Genomic DNA, 24954 nt, shown 5'->3' with positions numbered 1-24954 from the left:
TGCTCCGAGCACAATAGCGGCTGACAGGACAAGAAAGTCCATGTTTCTGAGGTGAAAAACTTTATTTCAGCGTACACTTATGTCACTGCCTGGTAGTTCCTATTGTGCTGGGTTTTCTGAAGTAGTCATGATTCGCCTCTCATAACATAACATGCTCTAAACACGCACGCAGAGTGGAAGGAGGGGTGGACAATTTGAAAATTTTAACTATATCGATATATGCGATATGGTCTAATTCCATATCGCATTTCAAAATATATCGATATATTTTTTATATCGATATATCGCCCAGCCCTACTTGTGACATATAAACACGATTACTTTATTTATCGTTCATGTAAACACCGTGTTCGGATTCATCGTATTGATTTCATTCCGACTGAACCAAAAGGTGTCCATGTAAACATAGCCATTGGGGCAGACAGCATATAAATTAAAGACCCCCTGTGGTGAAAATCATGTTTTTAATGTTGTTTATATGTCTATGTGGTGTTTTTAATATGCTTTAAGACAAACCATGCGAAAATGTATAAGTCAACACCATTGCTGAGTATTTTATTTCCTTAAAACTGCAGTAAAAAAAAAAGACAGTTTGAACACGGTTTGAAATCGCCGATGTTTCTTGCGTCACAACCAATCACATCAGTGTGCTAGCGGGCTTTAGCATATCATCATCACTATGCTCTGAAGCAGGGAGTTTAGCAGTACATTTTTAGCAGGGTACATTTAGCAGTATAGTGGGTGAATTATGTATATGATGATAATGATGTTATGATGAACTATATGCCTTTCTCCACTGAAGTTGTTCAAAACGTTTTTAAGGCTATATCGGGATAGCGTGCTGTCTGAGAGGCGTCTTTGTGCACACGCTTCGGACATGTCAGTCAGCGTGAGTAAGGTCGTTTTGTTCACATCAGCATGAGTTTGAAAATCACATTTCATTGGTTCAGACCCATGCCAGTGAGAATTCACTATGAATATTCCCAAAGTTGAAATGCTGCGTTTTACAACGATACCAAACTTGTGCTGAGGGGAAGTGCCATTCTTCGAAAAGCGAGCAGAGAAAAACAATTTTTCATGGATTATTAAAACAAAGGACAGATTTAGGAAGGTACTCCTCTCAGAAAACATACAAATAAAGATATTTGTAGATGCCTGTAGCTCGTGAGTAGCCCATGCGTATTACGACTCTTGCCAGCACGGGTCACGTTTGGTCAATGTGTCGGATGTAGCAAATTAGCTCTATGAAATATTAATAATCAATAATAACTAGGGTTGGGTATTGGTTGGGTTTTATCCGATACCAGTACCTACTTGGTATTTTTCAAACGGTTCCGGTGCTTAAACGGTTCTTGAAACGGTACTTAAGAAAACTAAACCGCACACACTTTATCAAAAAAAAAAATACCTCTGTGTGTGTGTGTGTGTGTGTGTGTGTGTGTGTGTGTGTGTGTGATTTTCTGAAAAAGATTTTCTGATTTCTGATTAAATTAAAAATTGTGCCGTTTAAAAGGCTACTGATGTAGCCGAAAACACTTGAGTTAAGATCAAAATTTTGTCTTCTCATATTATGACTTTTACAAAACAGAGAAATATCTGACACTGAGCAGAAATATTTAACACACACAGTATAGCCTCATATAAATATACTTGATATTGATATACATCATACTTGATATGCAAGATTTGCAGTTGGCATTAAAATACTAGACTAACCCGAAGAGGAACACTGGCAGCTGAACTTGAACTTTAGTCAAGCGTGTCAGAGGTTTGGGTTCTAATCCGCATTCGTAGTTTAAAAAAAAAATAAAAAAAATTTAAACCGATTATGCTCATCAGTGGTTGCAGTGTTTCCCCTATAAATTTTTCCAGCAGCGGTGCTGTTACGTGCCGGAGGTTGGGTGGGGGTGTGGGGGTGTGTGGGGGGGTCGTAGTTGGGGGGGGGGGGTCCGGGGGTGCAAGATTTAATTTTTTTTTTTTTTTTTTTTTTAATAACCCCTTAAACCATGACTTCTGGCAAGTTTTGTGGATAGAAATTGACATTTTGAGACATACCATCAACAGAAGGCATGATTATTGCAGCATGTACCTTGAACTGGTCACAAACAGGATTAGGACAGGATTATTCATGTTTTTCTTTTGTGTTAATTTTCAGATGTAAGGTAGAAATTTATAGTGGAAAAATTAAACTCTTTCCTCCCTCATCTGCACTACTGATCTTTTTTTCTGTAACACACTTTCGCACTTAGATACATCATCATGTAACCAGTACTTTCATTTATTTTATCCTGTAGACATTTTGAACATTAAAATCCAAATGAAACTTTTCATTAGTTTAAAAGGTGACTAGCTTGCATAGCCTATTTTACTTCACTAACCTCCAGGGACGTGCAAAGAGTTCAGCAGGGGCAGGGGCTCAAATGTAAGAAAGACAATTTGCTGTGATTAATCTCAATTAATCGCATTTCCCCCAAACTTGTAATCATCAATATTTAAATATAGAATCACTAATTAAATTAAACAACACACAAAAAAAGGGGGAAAAAAGAAAAATGTCCACACAAATTGGACAGAAAATAGCCCTATATTAAAATATAAAGCATCAGTATATTATTCTTCATTCAGTTCTATGACTATGCAACATACTCAGATTTAACAGATTTATTTTTTGACTAATTATCAAAATAAAGTATAGTCATACAAAGCTCAATTATTACCAGAGCATGTGATCAGAGCAGGTAATTTTACCATTGTTGCTCAGCAAACAGAAGTCTACTACTGAGAAATTTCACGTTATTTGAGCAGACTTTGCTTTTCCAGTGCATGATCGGTAGCCTACATGATCGGAGCGTTTGGGCCGTTAAGGAGCAGAACGCGCAGCGCAAACACAGAGCGGAACTTTGAGCAGAGAGCGCAGTGCGCCGACACACACACACACACACACACACACACACACACACACACACACACGAAACGGAGAGCGCGGCGCAAACACGGAACAGAAAAGACCCGCACGTGAAGTTACGAAACAAGCTGCGCGAGAATGAAACCTGATCGCCGAACACGGAGGGGCGGGAGCGGGACGATATATTTTCCATAGACAGTAAAAAAATGGACACAGTGACCCCATAGACTTAACGGAGAAAAGTTCGTACCGCTCTCTCCTTTCCACAAACGCTTGCTCACTCTCCCGTGGCGTCTGTCGTTGTGTCTGTCGCCGCGTCGCTTCTATTATGAGTGCGCTTTCCGCGCGACCACATTTGAAATATTTGCATGTGAACGGCCCCTTATGACAACGTGTGTAAGTGAATGTCGTGACTCGTGATATTACTGATATGTGAATATTTTGCAGCGGCGCTGAAAATCCAGCGGCGGCGCTGCGCCGCTACTTAATACATTGTAGGGGAAACACTGGGTTGTATATCAAGCAGGGACACTTTGTGTCCATTATATTTTGTGATTTCACCAGAACGAATAGATATGAGGCGCCGTCTAGGGCTTAAATCAAACTTCATTCACGCACATATGAAACCCTTGCATACACGTATACTAAGTAGTCACACATACATGTTATACTGCTGAATGCTCAAACTAATACATATGAAATGCACAACGTCACATCTAAAGTCACTCACGCACACACATGCAAACTCTACACACACGAGACGCGCGGAACTCTTCGCGCACATACTCATCTGAGACGCGAGCACACACACACACAAACTCTCCGCGCACATACTCATCTGAGACGCGCGCACATAATCATATAGACGGCGCCTCATAAATAGATCCGCAACGTATTGAAGCGCGCGTCCGAGTGAAGACAGTGCGGTGTGCGCGAGCCACAAGAGAAAACACTGTATCCGTGCCACTGATCGCAGCGGCAACGAGCACTTTGATCACTTGATTTAAAAAACACATTTCAGCGCTAGATCGTCTCTTATTTAACAAACAAACTAAATGAATGCTCTGCTGGTTAACTGGAGATGTTTTATTATTGGATCATTCGTGCGCGAGATGTTTTATAGGGGGCGGTAAAAATTGACGGTGGCGGTGACTCCAGTTATGAGCTTGAGACACGGACAACTTTACGTGTGACATGAACAAGATTGTATTAACTAGTCTAAACACTTAAACTACTCTAACATACACACACATACATGCATACAGTTTACCAAGGGAAAGAGAGCTGAAGCAGAATACAGGAAAGCAAGAAGTTATAGCATTGTTTGAAATTCAGCAGATCAACAGCCTTGAGCAAACCATCAGTTTAGTTCTAACACGCCCTTCTTTAAAAGGGGTAAGGATACTTAATGTATCAAATAATGAGACTAAGTTTGATACTTGCATGTCTCGCCCATTTGAATTAAACTGTCCTGATGCAATCTGTTGAGGGTCCAGTTGATCTTTGCTGATGTGGTCTTGATGAGAGAGAACCAGTGGTAGTCAGAGGGTCTTTGGTGAATGGAAAGACAAGGCCGCAGCCTGGCACAAGCTTGGAGGGTCCTTAGAAAACTTCTAGTTCAGCATCATCTTCACGTCAGCATTCCAGAAAAGAGTAAGAGAGAGTAAGAGAGCTAAGAGAGCTGATCTTGTGTGAAGATGAAAGCGTGAAGATGTCACACCCTCTGGAGGTGTAAGAGCCAATAAGAAGTGTTTTCCTTTGGAGGGAAATTTCTTTATGACCCATTGTTCAAGCAGGCCTTTGAACATGTAATTTGATTGGATGTTTAACCCCCTGGGGTCGGCGGTATCGCCGGGGATACCAGCTCGCTTTTTTTCTTATCAGTTCAAAATAAATTAATTTTGCTCTGTTGACTTTGATATTACAAACACGTTTCATACATCAATCGATTCTGTTAAATGTGTATTATTTTTGTGTATACTCACAATAAAAACAAAGTGTTGTGCTTTTTGCCAAACAAAGAAAAATAAACATGATGCGAGTTCTGCCTTCTCTGTCAGTTAAGTCCATTCTGAAACGCGTCCGAAAATGAACTGTAACTCAGCGAATACTCAGTCAAACAGGCATACAGACGCACAGGCATGAAGCTTGAATTCTCTTCTTTTAAATGAAGTAATTTATATAAAAAACAAATATTCTCATCTTGTGAAATCTGTATTAAAAGAGAGCGATTCCAGTCGAGCTCATTAGAGCTCATTCAAATGTAATGTGACCACGCCCCGGAGAGCGCGCGCAATTCAAACGCAAATTCTGAGAACCATTTCAGACCTGTGAAACGCCCACATCAGCTGTAAACACAGCGCGCCGCGAGTGAGGCATAATATAGCCTACCTAATAATCCTGGAGAAAAGTTTCCTCAGAACAGTGCTGATATGAGGAGCAATAGATCCCGCTGAGGAGTGAGGTAGGCTAAGTTATCTTTTCTCAAGTGTTAATGTGGAATAATGTTATGGAATAAAGTTAGTGTAGGCCTATGTAAACCGCAAAACGATGAATCGTGTTTCTATAATATAAATCGCGTTTCTGTGAGATGAATGAAGGGTACATATTTGTAAAGACTGTTTAGCCTAAATATGAATTGCGTGTCTGTGTGTGAAAGAATAAACCGCTTTAATCAACTAAAATGCTTTGCTATACTGAGATGAGTAAAAATCGACTGAAATATGTTGAAATAAAATGTCTTTGTATAAGCAACGTATTAAACTGCAAATTAACATTTATATGCCCTAATATTTCATAAAAACAACATTACAGTCAGGCGAAATATGAAAGACAGACAGATTTGAAGACTAGATTTGGGTACAGTTTTTACTGTAGAATATACTGCCACATCAAATAAGCTTTTGTTTAGCAATTTCTGCTCATATGTTCTATATATATATATATATATATATATATATATATAATACTATTTTTGTCAAAAATAAAGTCATAAATTAAGATGTTAGATGTTCCAATGTTGGCTATATTCAAACTAATGAATACATATGATAAAATGTAGGCCTAGAATCATTTTTTACAAAGAAAGAGTACACTTGAAATATTGTTGAAATTGTAATTATTGTTGTAATTGTAACCTTTTTAATAAAATAGCAAAACATATTTACAAGATAGATGTAAGCAAAATCTTAAATGGTCAATATAAGTCTTCTTCTAAATATATCTTTTGTCCTTGCATTCATTCTTGGCTTAGTCAGTGTCACACCTGAATGAATGGCTCATTATACAGAGTCATTACGCATAATGGGTGGGACATTGTATTCTCAGGTGTAAACTACATACTGGCTCGCATATTGGCTTTCCAAGCAAAACCTGTTTTACACAATTTAAATCAATGTATTGTTTTATGTGAACGATAAAGCAAGACTATTTTCACATCATTTTGAAGCCAGAACTCGAAGCGACAACATCCTTGTGTCCAGTCTTGTGGACACATATTTAGTATGAGTTTTGTGGTCTTATTTCAGCAACTTTCATTTTTATTTTTTTCAATAACCACACATAAACATTATTCTCTTAAAAATACAAACATCTACATACATGTTGCTCGCATATTATGGTTGCCCTGTTTGTGCTATATAGAGTGAATTTACACCTTTGCTATTATCATGTTTATAAATAACTGAAAAAAGCACAAATGTCAGGGCATGTCAAAACATCCCAAGGGCCCCAAAAACACCTTAGACCCCAGAGGGTTAACACAAGAATCTTTAAGATGCTTATAATACTAATGTGTCACAAAGTTAGCAGAATGTAATGTAAATTAACAAAACGGGGACGAAGTTTGGAGTTTATAGAGACCAAACATGCCACACATATGATTTTGGTTAACCATAGTATCCAAAGCCTGAAACATTAACCCAATAGAGTTTACAAGAATACAAAAACCGAACCACATAAAAGGAAAATCATGAGATGGGAAAATTAGATACATGTTTACACATTTCTCATGTGGTTATATATAGAATATATAGGATTAACAGGGTTTATTTATCCTTCTCAGCAAGAATTAAGTCACAGCTCTCTGGAATTTTCTTTTGGGGTCGTAAAACTCTTATCAGTCTCAATGTGTCCTGTAACAGGACACCGCATTCTGCCAGTGTCTTAGCTTCATTTGAGATGTTAGTTTTTGGGGGAAGTTTCACAGGTCTTTGTTGGGAGAGTGAGTTTGCGGGATTATTCATTAAAAAAAAAAAAATTATAATTTGTGTGTGTCTGATTGGTCCAGACGCTACACGGAAGCAAGACTTTTATTTTTTACTTTTACCTGACCACACAACACTCCCATTCTCCATCATTCTTATTAGTTTACCGTCTCTGTTTAACTGTTCTGTCTAATACGTTATTAGATTGAACTGTTAAACAAAGTATAGAACTGTTAAACAAAGAAAGTGAATGGTATATGAAAAAGCATTTGCTTTTATATTATTAGCAATAGAAATGCAAACACTTTAATACTTTATAATACTATGTAAATGAATATAATGCCCCCACACTCCATACGATGACAAACACACCTACGTCTTTTATTTTTGTTTATTGGAAACTTGCAAGTACAAATATTGTACATTACCAACCAAATATAAACACATCTTTATTCACCCTTTTCCATGATCATTTGATAACTGGGCTAAAAAAAGTGACATATACATATGCAACAAATGTCCCTTAATACATTTTAACATGCTCATTACTCAATATATTTAATTATACTTGGTGTTAGTTTTTTAGAGTACTGTTTTTCTCTCTGTGTGATGGTGCCCTTGATTAATTAATTACAAAAAACAGTTATCTGTGTCTCGTGAAGAGAAAAACACAGACTGCAAATGAATTACCAACATTGGCAGAGTGTGTGTAAGGCTGGGTAAGGCTTAGCCTTCCATTGGCCACGGACTTTAGACTAGCGTAGAATGTTTTTCACTCTAACCATTGACTGCTGTTGCTTCTGATTGCTTTTAGAGGGAAATACTTTCTCCATAACAGTAGCATATTGGCGAAACAGATTTGCAAACAATCCAGTGTTTATCTGTGTTTGTGCTCTGAATAACGTCAGGTTTCTATTTGCAACGTGTTTTGCATTATTGAGCAATGTAGCCAGTCATCACCATATCTGTTAAATTGAACGCAATGGCTAATCAGAGTAGGGTTCCCACGGGTCCTTGAAATCCTTGAAAGTTTGTGAATATGAAAAAAAGATTTCAAGGCCCTAGAAAGTTTTTGAAAATAAACATACATAGATACAAGTCCTTGAAAGTGCTTGAATTTATTTTTTGTGCAATAAGTTTTCTGTAAAAAATATAAATTCTGTAAAAAATCCATATTATTCCCTCCGGTCCGCTAATGTGTTAGGCTATTTCGTCAACACTTTGTGACCTATGCATACTAGCTTGCTTGATTTACGTTAGTTACACACATTTATGCGTTACGTTAAGTGTTTCCCGCGTGAGGTACTTTGTGTTGTAAGTTGCCATGACGTTCACACGCACAAAACTGTAACAATGTATCTTACAAGGTAACACAATGTAACCTTGCTCTCACTTGAAATGTGTCCCCACATTAAGTCCTTGAATTTGAGGGTATTGGACCTGGAAAGTCCTTGAAAGGTCCTTGAATTTGAAGTTAACCAAGGTGTGGGAACCCTGTCAGAGATGTTTAAGTTAGCACTGTTTTGAGGGGTGAGTGTATTCTGAGTTCTGCACGTGACAAAGTGACGTCACTTTGCACAGGCCCCTCCCACGACTGTTGACGGACACTGCCATTTCAGCATAGACCCACCCTGAGTGAGCTGAACACAGTCTGCCATGGTTTTGACGCTGGAGCAGGTGTAGACAAGAATGTCTCCTAAGCGATTGAGGTATTTTGTTGTTGGATGTAAGAATGAATATAGCAGTCATCATTTACTCACCAACATCTGAGCCACTGAAGATGCAGTGGATTACTTTTGTTTTTGAAGGGAATGTGAGTCCCCCCAATCTACCTAAATGCGTTTGTTTGCGCAAATCATTTTACATCAGACTGTTTTGTGAATGAGGGTCAGTACAAATCAGGCTTTTCTAAAACGTTGTTACTCAAGAAAAAAAACAAAAAAACAATTGCACCTTTTTTTCTTGTAGGAGCTAATGGCTCCTTATTTGATTACATCACTTTGTCTAGAGCTCTGGCTGGAGGGACAGACTCTATTGTGTCCTTCGCCAAGATTATCTGCACACTGGACAGGGACGTCTTTGCCTGCCACTGTGGCAAAAAGGATGCCACTGAACTTGGGCGGGTTCTTGGTGAACTGAATTGCATAGCCGAGTCAGACTGTTCTGAAGAGCCAGTGCGACGGGTTGAGGAGCATTAACCACGCTTCCAAGCTCTGTACAAGTGGCATCAGCGGGACAATCGTTCTTGACATCGTCGGCGACGAGGAGCGTTGGACGGTACTTCGGGAAGTATCACGTCTCCACCCTGTGGTCGAGCCTGTGGGTGCTCTGAAACGCTTACCTTTCTCTGTGTACTCAGATTGGAACCGATCTGTGACAGGTGAGAAAGCTGCGCGTCCTCATGACGCATCAACTGACTTGAGTGGTCGTTTGTGTATCGCGGCTGAACTTGAGGAGGTGACACACTCACCGCCAACATGTTCAGACTGTGAACTGTGTGACCTAGAGAAGAGCGAAGCTGTTCCTTTCACCTTTTTGGCACTGTCTAGAGAAGAGGCAGACGTCAAAATCAAAAGACACAAAGTATTCTCCTCCCAGCCCTCCATCGGGGGAAGGAGCGGACAAGACACCTTCTCCTGGAAAAGCACAGATCCTACTATCCGTTTCACCCGTTTCCAGGGCGCTTCAAAGGGGCAGCATCGCTCTTCTGTGGGAAGCTCGACTCTGCAGCCTCGCTATGGACTCAGACTACAGCAGAGTTGGTGTGGCTGCCCCAGGTGGATACCTTATGCGATGAGCAGACAAAGCATGGGACCTCTGCGGCCTGTAGGTGGAATCAGCCATCAAATTAGGATATTTTACTTTAATTTGATGTTTTTTATTTGGCAGTCGTTGCTACCAGTAATTTTTTTTACATTTATTTTTTTAATAATAATTCAGGAAGTACCTCTAAAATAACAGTGCTTTTCTGTAAAACATTTAATGTACATTTTTGTAAAAGTTTTTTGCACTTCATTTAAATTAGGATATTTTACTTTAATTTTATGGTTTTGTTTGGCAGTCAGTCGTTGCTGCCAGTCATTTGACAATTTTTTTTTTTTTTTTACTTCTTTTACAGTGTGGCAGAAAATCATGCTTTCTGCAGTTTAGAAATCACAATTTTATTAATATTTTTGATTAATCACACAGCCCTAGTCCTATTTGTTTTAAATGCAAGCAGTTAGAGCTGTCAGAGTGTGACCTTTATTTTTTTCACACTACCTGAACATTGTCGGAGACTAAGAGTCATTGCCAAGACCATTATTTTGTCATCGGTGTACAAACATGTCACAATAGGCACTCAAAGACAATTTTGCCCTTCAACGAGAAATCCTTTACAATCACACAAATTTGTTTCTGTGGCAAAATCATGGCCAAAATCGTACAGTGTTAGTTTAAGCTAAATTAAGATTGAAACATTTTGATTTGATCAGTCTCGCTAATTGACTAATCAGTTGTAGGATTACTAGTCGGCCATCGTGATCCATCTCTAATTAGAACACATTTGCATGAAAAGTGTGTCTTACTTTTCAATTTTGGTAAGTTAAATTAAAAAATTATTGAGCTAAGAATGAAAACAAATGTGTATTGTATTGTACACATTGCAAATTGTATTGTTTACAGATAAATCTTAAAGGAACACTCCACCGTTTTTTGAAATAGGGCTTATTCACCTTCTTTCCTACATAGGTGGGCAAATGCATTTTTGTCTCAGTGCATGCATTGTTTTAGTTTGACAGGGTCGGCGCTAGCTTAGCTTAGCTTAATGAATGGAATCCTTTGTTGCCAGCTAGCATGTCCTGAGTAATGTCCTGAGCGATGCAGATTAACACTAGGCGATTTCCTAGGCAGATATTGACTTGGGACTATATTAGGGGGAAGCACAGGCGAAGCACTGCTACTTGGGCGCAGAGATATCACGCAACACTTTGAATGTGAATATGTGGTATAATATGTGAATGTGAATACAGGTATAATATGGGTCGATCTATACATGCGTCATGTTTAAAATAATCACTTAGTCTGTGGACAGCTGTCCATTTGGTCCATTCGGTGTGGGGCGTTTTTTCCAGTTCACTTTATCACACCGGAAAAAAAAATCGAGGACTGCCGACAACTGTGGGCACGCTCATCTTGATCAACGCCGTGAAATCCTCGGTAGCTGTGACACAACTGCGGGCACGCTCATCTTGATCTGACGTGTTGAGCCTGGTCATCGATGGCAGTAACTTGTCCCACTCGCCACAGCACAGACACTCTATTTCAGTCGACATAGATTGGCATATTCCCCCACATTCACACAACCAGTTTGTGTTGGCTCTCATCCTCACGTCCTCAGGCTGTTGAGCGATCGCAACCTCCTCCTCCTGTCATTCTATTTCCAAAGCACGCAGCTCATCTTCTGAAAACTCTGGTTCATAGAGGTATGGTTCTTTATCTTGACTGTCTGAGAAGTCACCCTCTTCGTCTCTCACAAAATCAGCCATGTTCATCGCCATTCATGTACTGTAGGAAAAATAGCCAGCTACTATTTACGCCGGTATGTTGACTGAAGTCGTGGGATTTCATGTGTTGCGTGATATCTCTGCGCCCAAGTAGCAGTGCTTCCCGCTAATATAGTCCCAAGTCAATATCTGCCTAGGAAATCGCCTAGTATTAATCTGCATCGCTATTTGTACTCGTTGTGAATACGCAGGCCACACGAAGTAATTAGGTGTTTTTTTTGTTGTTGTTTTTTTATCACTTTTACTCAGGACATGCTAGCTGGCAACAAAGGATTCCATTCATTAAGCTAAGCTAAGCTAGCACCGACCCTGTCAAACTAAAACAATGCATGCACTGAGACAAAAATGCATTTGCCCACCTATCTAAATGTAGGAAAGAAGGTGAATAAGCCCTATTTCAAAAAACGGTGCAGTGTTCCTTTAACTCTTATGACTTGCTGAAGTCTGTAATATTGCATTTTAGTGTGTGTGTGTGTGTGTGTGTGTGTGTGTGTGTGTGTGTGTGTGTGTGCGTGCGTGCGTGTTTATTTGCTTATGTCTGTGTGTCAGACTGATACTGGGATCTTCCTTAACCAAGCAGTGCTTCACAATCCCTCTTAGCACTTTATCAAACCACAGCTTTGTGCAGAGAGTAGACAGTGCCGAGTTCAAGACCTCATGAAAAGTGTGAGTGGGCTGAAGAAGTGGTGTGTGTGAGTTTATTGAGGTGCTTTGCTGTATCGATCACCCACCCAAGTCCCTCTGAAGAACATGCCAACTGGGTGTTGAGAAATGTAGTTTACGATTAAGCCAAATATATCATCTGACGACGGGCCCCAGTCGTTTGCTGAATCTCTTGAAATATGTAGAGATATGTCTATGGAGAAATTAAGTTAGTGCTTTTTGAATAGACGTTGTCATCAAGCACAGAACTTGTGAAAGCCTATTTAAACTGCCGTCTATAAAAAACAAAAATGCTGACCAAGATGCCTTTCCGACCTCTGAGGGTTCTATTAAAAATGATTTTTCATATTTGGTAGAACAGGCCATTTGAGTCCAAGGCAGTCATGGGTGAAGATTGCATTTATCCAATGATGTTTTGAGTTTTACAGTGAAAAAGTAGCCATGGTGTTTTGGTCGTCTTGGACCAAATAAAGTGCTCTGTGTCAAGCGTGGGTGTTATCAGTCAGCTTTCTCTCCATTACACGTCATCTCTGTTCGGGCCAGCCACAGGCCCACTGATCATTTAGAAGATGCTGTCAGCAATCTGTCAAAGTCTCATCAGAACTTTATTTACTGGTACATATGTTCACAAGTACCTATAGTCACGTGGCATTTGTACAGTCATCAGGCTCACATGCTCAGCCACTTGATGAGAACATGCTTCTATCTCCTGTTGTTATCTCTGCCTTGTCATGTCTGAGTTTTGGCGGTATATAGGGCTGCACGATTCTTGCTAAAATGTGAATCACGATTTTTCTCCATGGGAATTGAGATCATGATTCTCTTACACGATTCTAATTTTTTCAACCAAATTTTATTGCACTCAAGTACAAAAAAAACAAAAAAAACAAAGGACATTCAGTATAATAAAGTGCAAGAGTAACAAAAATTGTCTCTTTTCTTTATTTTAGACCCCTTAAAGTGAATAATTTTAAAGCTTTATGTTGTTGAACATAAGAGAACATTAACATACAATAATAAATAAAAATAACTAAATAGAAACTGTGCATTTTGCTCCAATTAGCACAGAATGTACATAGTACTTCTATCTACTGTGTTTACGGGAATACTCGACTTGGCATTTTAAAATATTTCTGTGTTTATTTGGCCGTTTAGGCGCGCAACCGGAGACAAAGACTGTTGTCCGTGTTGCGCTTGGAGCGGGTGCACAGCATCCTGTCAGGCTTTTAATATTTCTTTTCAATATAAAGCACATTCTGCTCTTTTCTTCCTCTTTCATTCATGATTTGTTATTAATAACTTTAAACAGAATCATCAACTGAAATCTGCGGGGATTATCAAAAATATGACACATTTATAGGATATAAAATTGTCTCTGCGCAAAAGTGTAAGTAAAAGGACAGCAAAGCACCCGTTTCAATAAAAGGATATATTAAAGTTTATATAGCCTACTTTTACATTTTCGCTGCTGTTCTAAAATGGTTTTCGCCATTACCTTAAACAAGCTGCCGCTGCTTGAATCCCAGTACAGGAGCTGTTACAATTTACCACAGAAACGTAAGTGGTTAGTTGATTGCGGACTCGTGACAATCGCGAACAGTAGCACTGAACAGAACACGCATTTTTGCCGGTACAACTTGAATATTATTATTATTATTATCATACACTTTTCATTAACTTCGGTAGATTGTACAACAAGGGAATTGTAATTGGCTGCTTTTTCTGCAGAGAGCCTATCTCTGTTGACGTGTCTTCATTTTTTTTATCGTTTGTTGGTAAAGGGTGAGAGACCTTGCGAGCCACATGATTTTTGCCAAAGAGCCAGGTATGGCTCGCGAGCCATAGGTTCCGTTCCCAACCACTAGTGTACACGAATCAATAGATATACGTGACCTTTTACGAACTGGGCTGGTCTGACAGGGTGGGGGGTCGTGGCATCACGATGGTGGCTATCGTGATGTCGGTCAGCCATCACAACCCTATTTTGTTATTGTGTGAGTGTGACCAATAACGCGTGAATACAGCATGATCTGAATGCAGGGAAATACACGGAAGTGAATCACCATCATTAAGAAATGAGATTGCATTTATGTTTGAATCAAGATCGTGATTTTTTTTCGATTAATCGTGCAGCCCTAGCTCTAAATCAGAGCAGATGGACTTGGGCTAATGACCACAGCCTTATGAAACTAGCGCCGAGCCATTAAATTTTGTTTACTTGTCATATGCATTGTTTAGCATGACACTTGGGCATACTACAGTACAACCCCAACCCCACCCTATCCTAGAATTGAATGTAGTAAAATTTTCCTTGATGGACCGACTGACCATGAAAAACCTCTTCGCTAAGAAAAAGCTACACCCGCAAGGGCGGGGTATTGATACACATTGGCTAATTCTTAGATTCTGATTCACATGCTCTTGATTTAATTACAATTTTGCACCCATCAGTCCATTAAAATATTCCATACATCCATTAAAATGTCCCATCCATACGTCAATCCATTTAAATATTTTCTAATACATCCATATAAAATTCCATCAGTACATGTACACTACTGTTCCATCCATATTCCATCCATCTGTCCACCCATTAAACAATTCATATTATGAAATAAATGTTTTTCTCTAAAACACGTTGGCCACAATTATTGGTACCCCTAGAAATTATTATGAGTAAAATATCTCTGAAGTATATTTATTAAGTGAATATTAAGTGACAAGACATTAAGCCTAATTATGGTGTACCATACTCAGAATTTGTGCTCTGCATTTCACCCATCCAAGTGCGCACACACACAGCAGTGAGTATTGAACATACACACATCATGAACACACACCCGGAGCGGTGGGCAACCATTTTTTGCTGCGGCTCTGTACATTCACTCCCTCCACCTACATTTCCTGCCGGCCACATTCCACATTCCCCTTTTTGTTTAGCAGTTTTTTAGCAGACCAGGGCGACTAAGAACATGAAATTATCCAGCCATGATTTCCTGTTTCACAATAATATAATATGAGGAAACACAAAGGCCAAAATCCCTTAATTGTCCATCACAATAGGTAAAACCAATTAATATAGGCCTAATTCTGATGTGCAGCAAAAAAATGTTGAGCTTCACAAAATATAAAGTGGCTGTAAGAAAATAGCCAAAGCACTGAAAATTTCCGTTTACACTATCAGGGCAATAATTAAGAAGTTCCAGGAAGTCCACAGGAAATGTTATAAATCTGCTTGGAAGAGGACGTGTTTCTATATTGTCTTAATGCATGGCGAGGTGGATAGTTTGAGTGGCTAATGACTCTCCAGGGATCACAGCTGGATAACTGCAGAAGAACTGTTGTTTTACTTCAAAGAAAGGTTAGGTTTTTGTGATTTAAAAAAAAAAAAAAAGTTTTTTTTGCTTGTTCATATTTACCAAGGGTGCCAATAATTCTGACCACGACTGTATTCCTTCATGGTTGCATCATGCCATGCGCATATGAGCTGTGTTGTGCTTCATAGGCATACTTCCCTCTGTGGGATCTCACAATGATAGGTAATTTAATAAGACATTTTATAGTCTGTCAGTTTAATTTAAGTCTGTGTGTGTGGTAGCTTGTGAGCTTGAGAAACACATCAGTTATGTGTCTTCCCTTTATAACACGTGATGTTAGTCACTGCGATGTTGTTTAGCTGAGATGGTCATCTGGCCCCTGACATTTCCTAGAGCGCTGGACTGTAGATGGACTCCACTGTGTCAGGTCATCTTTGCATCATCCTAGAATTCATGTCTCGTCATTAAGTGTGGCACGTTTGCGTATGCGTGCAAGAAATTTTTGGCCATCCTGTAGAAGGGCCAAATATGATCTCTTATGTCACCCTTGCCACTTGTTCATAACCCACCATGCTTTTTAATTGAAATTAAACAAGTAAACATCTAGCCTACCTGCTGGAATATCTCAGTTTACTAAATCATTTAATTTGTTTCGTTTTGTTTTTGTTATCTGTGGGAGGTTACTATTATTAGCAATAGCTTTGTTGTGAAAGGACCGCTCACAGTCCTTCCCCATCAATGTCCATTACTGTTATAACTCTTTGTGATGGTGAGTACAACGTCAACTCACATTAAAAACAATGAGATGTGAGTTGGCTGGCATCTGCTGCGAGAGATCCAAAAGTCCATAGTCCAACAGGTTTTTATAATTTATTGCCTTGGACATTTTAGTGTTTTTTTTTTTTTTCTTCTGTTGTACAGCAGCAGACATCAGTGCATCCTAAATGTTTTTTTGTTTTGTTTTTTGTATGTAATTGGACCTGGGTTGAAGCCCTGATTTCTGTTTTGTGCTTCTGCGTTCATGTTGCTGTTCTCAATCTCGCAATCAAAAAGACAAAACACAAAAAAGCAAAAGGCATTTTTAAATAAATGTAAAAAACTCCCCAGTTCGTGTGTTGACCATTATTTTTTGTAAAAATTTAGATGCTCCTCAGCCACCTGCCCACAAAAAAAACTCATCAGTTCTGTACAAATCACGTATTTGCATATTTTTTTTATTCAAAACGGTAAGTTTGTCACACTGATAATATTTTTACCTGCAAAAACCTTTTTACCTACAGCTTTATTATGAAAGGTAAAATTATTTTTATAGTTTTTTGTGGGTGTGTGTTGTTTTTGTTTTTAGAAGTTTTTATTTTGATATTGAACTGCTTATATGGATATAGATGTACACACACAGTAACTGTTCTCATACATAACTTGCGGTTGAGTATGTGAGTTAGGCTATCCAAACCAGGAAGGAAGTACCGCAACTGAGCGATTCATCCAAGGCTCAGATTGATGACTCCTGTGATCAGGAAAGTCTGTTTCGCTAATCAGTTTGACTGAATCATTAAAAAGAACAGCACAAATCAAGCAATGTATTTGGCAGTTGGACTGCACATTTTTGAGAACAGTGTAATATAATGTTTTGTTGACTAGTTAAAGTTCATACATATTACATAATAAAAATAGCTATATGTTTTTGCCGCACAGCTCCGCTCCTGAATCGCTCTGCCGCAAATGCTAATTGACAGATTTGTAGAGGTGTATGATGGATGATTTATGACGGAAAGGGTATATCATGGAGGGTGTCACTCTTTCAGTTCTATCTTTATTTTCAAGCATTTTCTTTCTCATCCAATTGCTTATTTGCACTAGAGCTGAAACAACTAATCGATTTAATCGATTAAAATCGATTATTAAAATAGTTGTCAACTAATTTAGTCATCGATTAGTTGCTAAATAACTTTTATTTGCCGTAAGCGGCTCATTTCGTGCATATTTTAAATCTGCGGTGACCAAAGTGTGGCAGTAATGATCCACCGGAGGTTTTACTCAGCCAGTACAGCAGGAGAAGTAGCGAATAGCCAATAGCTGGCCTTGTTTTATGTCACGTGCTTCCCGCACAGCGTCTCTGCAGCATTCAGCGAGATGGCAGCTCGAGAAAGAAAAAGAAAAAAGCGGAAGATGAAACTAATCGAACGAAGCAGCATTCGGCAGTTTAGGATATCGCACAAGAATTGTCAACAAAGAAAACATTTCATCACTGGAGAGGTTTTTTTTTTTCCGACACCATCGTATCAATTGATTTTGATTAATATGCGCGAGGGAGAGAGAGAGAGCAAGACAGCGCTTGGGTGAGTGCGCGCGCGCGCGCGGCCGGGGCTCTCTGTTAAACTGACAGGACTTGTCACAAGCAAATGATACACTTTAACTCTATGATGGTTAAACTCTGCAATTCATTATTTTTACTCAGAACTAATGTTTTGGTAGGAACGAAAGTTTACCATAAATTTACCAAAAAAAGCTACTTTCAACTTTCTGATTGATTTCACAGCATAAGCTATAAAGCTGTTTCCCAGGTATAAGCTGTGTGTTTACAGGAAAAAATAAAATAAAATGCAATTTACTGCAACTGTATTCTTTATTCTTATTCTTCGTGAAAATATGTTCTGCAAGATTCCTTAATAAGCTTTGTTCGGGATGTTAAACTACTTTACTTTAGGAGCCCTAAGGACTGCCATGGTGAAAACATTTGAAATCTCCTTTGTGAAATTTGCTAGAGTACCTATGGGTCAGTGTTTTGATTGCAGAAGAGTTCGACAAAGGATTACTAACACATAATAAAACACAACTCCAAGTATGTTTTTGATGAGGATATGACAATGCAAAATGGTTAAAATCTCTAAAAAGTCTATGTTGAATGATAAAGACCCTTTGTTAATAATTTACTTGGGGAAAAAATGGCTAAAACTAAAATATAAGTACATAAACCGATTAATCGATTAATCGTAAAAATAATCGTCCGATTAATCGATTATCAAAATAATCGTTAGTTGCAGCCCTAATTTGCACCAAGTCTAAGTTTGGCTTCTATTTTATTTATATATTTGAGAATTTTCTTCTTCTTCTTCTTATGTTAATGTAATACATTTCAAATAAAATTGGTAACAAAAAATCTACGTTCTAACATTCCACATGCTCTGAGGTGAGAAGCAAATCCGACTGTAAAACGCTGATTCACTCTCTTAATTAGAGGAGTTTGAGACAGTCGTCTCACCCTCTCATCCCCAGCTGTCTGCTCAAGTGACGTGTGAATCTTAAGCCTTCTCATACACTAGCTATGACTAATTACTGAATATCGCTTGTGTTAGATGTCCTGGACCATTTCTAATCCAACAAGATGCTCACTTCAAATTGCTGACAGCGAAAAATTCAGCATTTGTGCTACGCTTAGCTTTTGTCCTCCAGGTTTTTTTTTTGTGTGTTTTTTTTTTTTTTTCTTTGTTCACTGAAAATGCGTGCCTTAGTAATTATGGGTCATTTGCTGGGCTCTTTGCGTAATTAGAAATAATTGTGCCCCGGTACAAGGGAATTAGCTAAGCTTTACTCTCCAAAGTAAGCCCCATGCTTCCGCTGGTCTTTGTGAGGCACTTTCACTCATCATACAACTGGCTTAGTGACATCAGTCAATTAGGGCCATTCATGGGATATCAAGTGCCTTTTTTGTTATTTGTTCGTCCATGTGATGAGTGGACAAAAATGTGGAGTCTCTGTTCTTGAGAGTTAATTATATGTACTGGGTGGCTCTTAAGCAACCATTCTGACTCTCTGATGACTTTTATGACTCTAGATAGTAGGGATGCACCGAAATTTCAGGTGACGAAAATGGCATTTTTGTTTTTTGGTCGAAAAAGAAAAACGTCTGAAAATATATGCTGCCCCTCCCCTCAGTGTTCAGCGCTCATGTTTCACTCTCTCTCTAGCCATCATCACAGCGCGGTGTGACACTCAGTTGCTGACGGCCCATGCAAACTTCAACTCATTGGAAAAGTCTGCTCAAATAACGCGCAGACATAAAATTTCGATTTGTATACTTGTTTCTGTTTGCAATAGCCCTACTGTGCTGTAACATGGTGTGGTATAGACCTTATGTAGCCCTACCCCTTTTCAGGGCTGCACTCGTTGTCTTTTGTCTTCCGGTCTGTATTTTCACAGCGATCTTGCGTATTTATGAAGGAACGGCTCGTTTTAAAATCTTCCCGGTCGACTGACATTTGTTTAGACATCTGCTTTAAAAATTACAATCCTCATGATAACTTTCGTTAACTTTACATTAAGTATATCCACTTCAAAAGCTAATTACTCCTGGACAGCAATACCATAGAATTATTCAGAGCGACCGCAAAAACGGAAGTTAAAAGACAATATTCTAAAGATGGCTACGCCCTTGTTTCTCTGGTGCATAAGGTCTATAGCTGTGCTGGGCAACACTGTTAATGATGCTTCCCCCTCGTTCACTGATCCAATTTTTGTCCAATTGTAGCGTTACTTTCAATAAAAGTGTGATTTTATTTTATTGGTTTGTATTTTTTATTCAGTATCATTACAATTATTTAATTTCATTTAAAAAAGTCTAATATTAAAAGCATCTTTGGTTTCGGTATTTGGCCAAGTGCATCCAGTATTTTCGGTTTCGGCCCAAAATTTTCATTAAGGCGCATCCCTACATAGACCAACGTGTGAGATAACATGCTTACTTGGTTGATTGCATGGAAGCGCATGTCCCCCCCTTGTTTCAAAATCTACTGAGAGCAATTAATTCAATTAATTCAATGTAATTCTGTGTACATCTCATTTGTTATCATTAAATTGCATTAGTTATCAGCATTAAATCGATCATTGGCCGCCTTGATTTTTAGATATCAGCATCTGACTTTGACAAACCAATGCTGACCGACCACAAATTTTAACCAGGAAAATATTGAAATACAGATTACCTGTAAAGCCTGAGATTCCTGACCTTTATACAATTACTTTATCGTTTAAAGGTGCTCTAAGCGATGTCACACGTTTTTTAGGCCGAAACATTTTTTGTCACATACAGCAAACATCTCCTCACTATCCGCTAGCTGCCTGTCCCCGAACACACTGTAAAAAAAAAGTGGTCTCTGAAGACAGTCCAGGCTCCACAAACGGCAACAAAAACAAACTGGGCCAGCCTGGACCACGAAACATAACAAACAGTGTTCCAGCCAATAACCAACAAGAATGATTTGGGGGTGGGGGTTAGCACATGAAGGGGGGTGTGGGGAGTGGAGGAGAGAGAAGCATGATGAGGGAAGTTAGCTAGAGGAAAGATGTCCTAGACAACGACAACGACTAACGTTAGAATTATATTCTCTTGAATTTTGATATGGCCGACATACGACCAAAGAGACGACGTTCCGATGAACAGATAGCAAAGAAGAGGGAAAAAGGAGAAGAAACGTGCAAAGTCCCGAATTTACATCGGAAAAGCACGGAAGGGAGGGGGAGGGGACGGGATGAGGAGGAGGAGGAGGGAGGGTCGAGCTAGCCTCCGTTTTGTTTGAGAATACTTCGAATGTCAACAAGAAATGACGTCACCCAACATCGCTTAGAGCACCTTTAATTGGTCTCAAGATTTTAAAGGTCACCTGTTGGTCTAGTGGTAACATAAGATTTTTGCATTTTATGCAGCTGTACATCAACTGCATGTACAGTATATCAGCAGCAAGAACACATTTGTCTGCATTCTGTTCATAATGATTTCATGAAAACAAATAGCAAGCCAGCAAAAGCAATAGAATATTGTAGTGTCCATCTGACAGAGCCGTCTGTATGATCCATGACTGATAACAACCATAAGAACTCCTCAACAAAACTATAACAAATTCCAGCATCATTAGAATATCCACTACCAACACGAAAACTCCTGCTCAAGTATACGTGATACATTACTGTTTTAAGCTGTGTCATATGGTGGTGTTTATAAATTGTCAGTGGGAAATAATGGTCCCTATGACAGAGTGGAAGGAGGATGGTTTGTGTGACATTGTGGGCTGATATTTGGCTACTTCCTGCCCACGATGTGGTTCATTGAACTTGATTTTGTTGTGGTTTCGTTGAACTTGGATCCTATGAATGAATGACTGAGAGGACCAAAGGGAGAGATCTAGATCAAGAGAGATTGCCTGACATTTAAACTTCTGAAATGCACTTGACAGCAGCTGTCAAACTCTTTAACAAATCACTGAAGCTTTTTTTTCAAACCTTAACCCTGATACCTCCTTTGCCCTGTATAAAGTTGTCTGTATAAGAATAAGAAAATCATTTTAAACTGATGATTGGCTCGTGAAAATATGGCTCTGTAATATCCTACTAAGTATTAGGAGAAGATGAGGGAACATAACAATGTTCATTTACTTTTAAATTGTAACATATTTAGATATAAGTGTAGAATAAGTTTAGGATGGTGATGCATTTGCCAGTGTATTATAAAGGGAAATCCTTGGATAAATACCCTACCCTACCGTAGGGTACTATTGCATTTCGAGTATTGGATTTTTCCATCTTCTGCTTTTAGATCTTCTCTCTACACAGTTATTCAGAATTCTGAGTTCAAATCTCTCTGAACATTTGCGTGTTTTAATTGATTAGTCTGTTCTGGTTCTGCCTTCACAGTGTCTGGTTTTTGAAGACGCTCCAAATGGAGTAAAGGCGGGTCTGGCAGCTGGAATGCAGGTGGTGATGATCCCAGATGATAACCTGGACCGCAGCCTCACCCAGGAGGCCACCTTGCTGCTCAGAAGCATGGAAGAGTTCAGACCAGAACTCTTTGGTCTTCCAGCCTACCCATAAGGACAGTAATCACAGCAGTGATTTAAATTCCACTATATCCTGTCAATTTAAAAAAAAAAATAATAATAATTATGGAATCGGGCTGCAGTGTAGCCTCTGCAATCAAAACCAGGAGAAACTAATCTCTACCATTATTTCTGTCAGTCATGTATTTGCTGTTCAGGGACAAAACAGAATGCTGATTGTTTTGTGTGTTTTTTTTGTTTTTTTAAGCCAATCTTATTCCTTTGACCACTTGAATGACACAGAGGCAAATTTTGATTATGCTGCTCAGTTAGCCTCTGTTGAACCATTAGGCCATATTGACATTTTGCATTTCAACCACTTACAAGGTGTTATTTTTCTTTCTTTCTTTCTTCTTATTCAAATGCAGTTGGTACTGTTTCGAGTGTCTCTATGTATAAATCTCAAATTCGATGCAAGCTCACAACTTTCCTGTCATGGTTTAAATTTACTGTAAGTGACGGTTTAACAATCCCACTCGACCAGTCGTGTTTTCTATTAGTGTTACCTTTCCTCCTTGCAAAGGTCTATTAAAATACCAAAGAGATTTTGAGTTTGAACCATGTGGCATAATCCAATAAAGGGGATGCGAGACCGCAGTCGTCTTTCATCTTTCTTCCAATGTCCGCCCTCACAGAGCTGGAGTTAGCATGTTCACTCACTTCACTTCAGCGCTGTCCAACATCAAGCCTGTCTTCTTTCAGCCTTCCCCTCTGGTAAGAGGAAAAGGGGTTTTGCCAGCCTCCGCATATGCCATGTCCTTTCATCCGTAAAGATGGGGTAATCTGGAAAGCTTTTCCTTCTTTAGGACTTTTCACTCCATGAAGGTCTTTTACATGTCATTTCACACCTGAAGGATCCAGGGCTCAGGGTGTGAGCGTCTGGGGCATTTGTTAGTGTGCATACTACTGCACCAGTGTTAAAAATTAACTTCTTTTTTTTTTTTTTTTTTTTTTTGTTAAAGAGCAATATTTCCTCAGGTGAAATTGATTTTCATGGGCATTTTTACCTCTATAAAAGTAAAGGCTATAAAGGTTTTTTTGTTTGTTTGTTTGTTTGTTTGTTTACATATAAAACATAAAACATTACATATAATACAAATAAAAGTATTTCCCATTTGTCAAATTCTTCTGTTGAATACAAAAATAAAACCTGTCATCCATTTGTTAAATATTTCAACTGAAATTTAAATAAATGATCAATCAAAACAAAACACTACCAGAATGCATTTTAAATAATTTCCTGTTACCTGTGTGAGATTATACAGCTCTCTACTCTTCAAACAGATCATTAAAAAGGCCTAAAACCGAATATCACTAAATATACCAACAGTTAGTAGGCAGGTAAAGTCACTGTGTTATATGGGACACTTTTGCCTCCTAATTTCTGACCCTGGTACACTCACATTTCTGTGTGTGTATTGGAAGCACTTTTGTGTGCAGTGCATTCATTTAAATGCGTTGCCATGGAGAATATTTGTATGGTGTTTCAATAATTATGTTGGGGATTGTTTGATTGATTGGATGAGATTTGAAGCAGGCCTTGTAGTGCCAATTGTGAGCACACTGTGTGTGGATACATATGTCTGTCTAATACAGACTGTGCACCTCCATTGTAATGAAGCATACAGTACTTGAATGAAGCACACTTTGTGCATTTTTTCTCTCTATGTTTTGTAAATGTCTAGCTGAACAAATTAAACGACTTGTTTTCATTGATCCCTTTTGATTTCAATACCATATGACTCCTGCCCATTGGAGTATGACATGCAACTAATAAATCTAAGCTAAAAGAAGAAATGAACATATACTGTAGCATTTTCTTTCTCAGTTATTGCATTTATTATTTTAATGAGACCATCTTAAAAATACATTTTAAAGTATTAAAATTGGCTTTAATTTAAGGCTTTAAATTATTACTTTTGATTAAATATTACAATACAGTCCATTTGACCAATTAATTCAAAATCACTGTGTCAGTAAGTGTGCACAAATGTCCCTGCTTGGCATTTTATGTTGGTAAATATGACTAATGATATATTTATAGATGTATATCAACAAGATTAAATGCTTTTCTTAAATAAATAATTTATTAAAAAATAAACCATTGATTTTTTAACTCGATTTTTACTGTATTTTTGTATTGATCCAAATTATGGATACAATTCATTTGGGCAAAAGCAAATTATCTTCACAAGACAAATCAGTATTTTATTTACATTTTTCCCTTTATGTTCCATCCCTTTACTATTCATACAGTTCAGTTGATCACCGGCCTCATTTATAAAATGTTGCGTAGAAATCATCTTACATGTCTCAAATGTGAGACACGTAGGAAGGTTTACGTCCTACATTTGTCAAATGTGCGTACATGTGATTCAACAAATATGTGCGCGGTCAAAAAACTTGTGTACACCTCTAAATTTATACATCGCAAATGATGTTGAAATTGTA

The 24954-nt window shown here is 38.5% G+C and overlaps 1 protein-coding gene across 1 annotated transcript in view; it reads left to right on the top strand.

Moving 5' to 3' along the window:
* The window catches only part of pudp (pseudouridine 5'-phosphatase), a 50657-nt gene extending 26305 nt beyond the window's left edge, over nt 1-24352 (top strand). The window contains exon 4 of the mRNA XM_079852612.1: nt 22322-24352. Within this exon, the coding sequence (XP_079708738.1) occupies nt 22322-22498 (177 nt within the window). The 3' untranslated portion in view covers nt 22499-24352. The remainder of the gene's footprint in view (nt 1-22321) is intronic.
* The last annotated feature ends 602 nt before the right edge of the window (nt 24353-24954 follow it).

Source organism: Squalius cephalus (genome assembly GCF_949319135.1).
Source record: "Squalius cephalus genome assembly, chromosome: 2".
Taxonomy (NCBI): domain Eukaryota; kingdom Metazoa; phylum Chordata; class Actinopteri; order Cypriniformes; family Leuciscidae; genus Squalius; species Squalius cephalus.
This window is presented reverse-complemented; position numbering and strand designations above follow the sequence as displayed.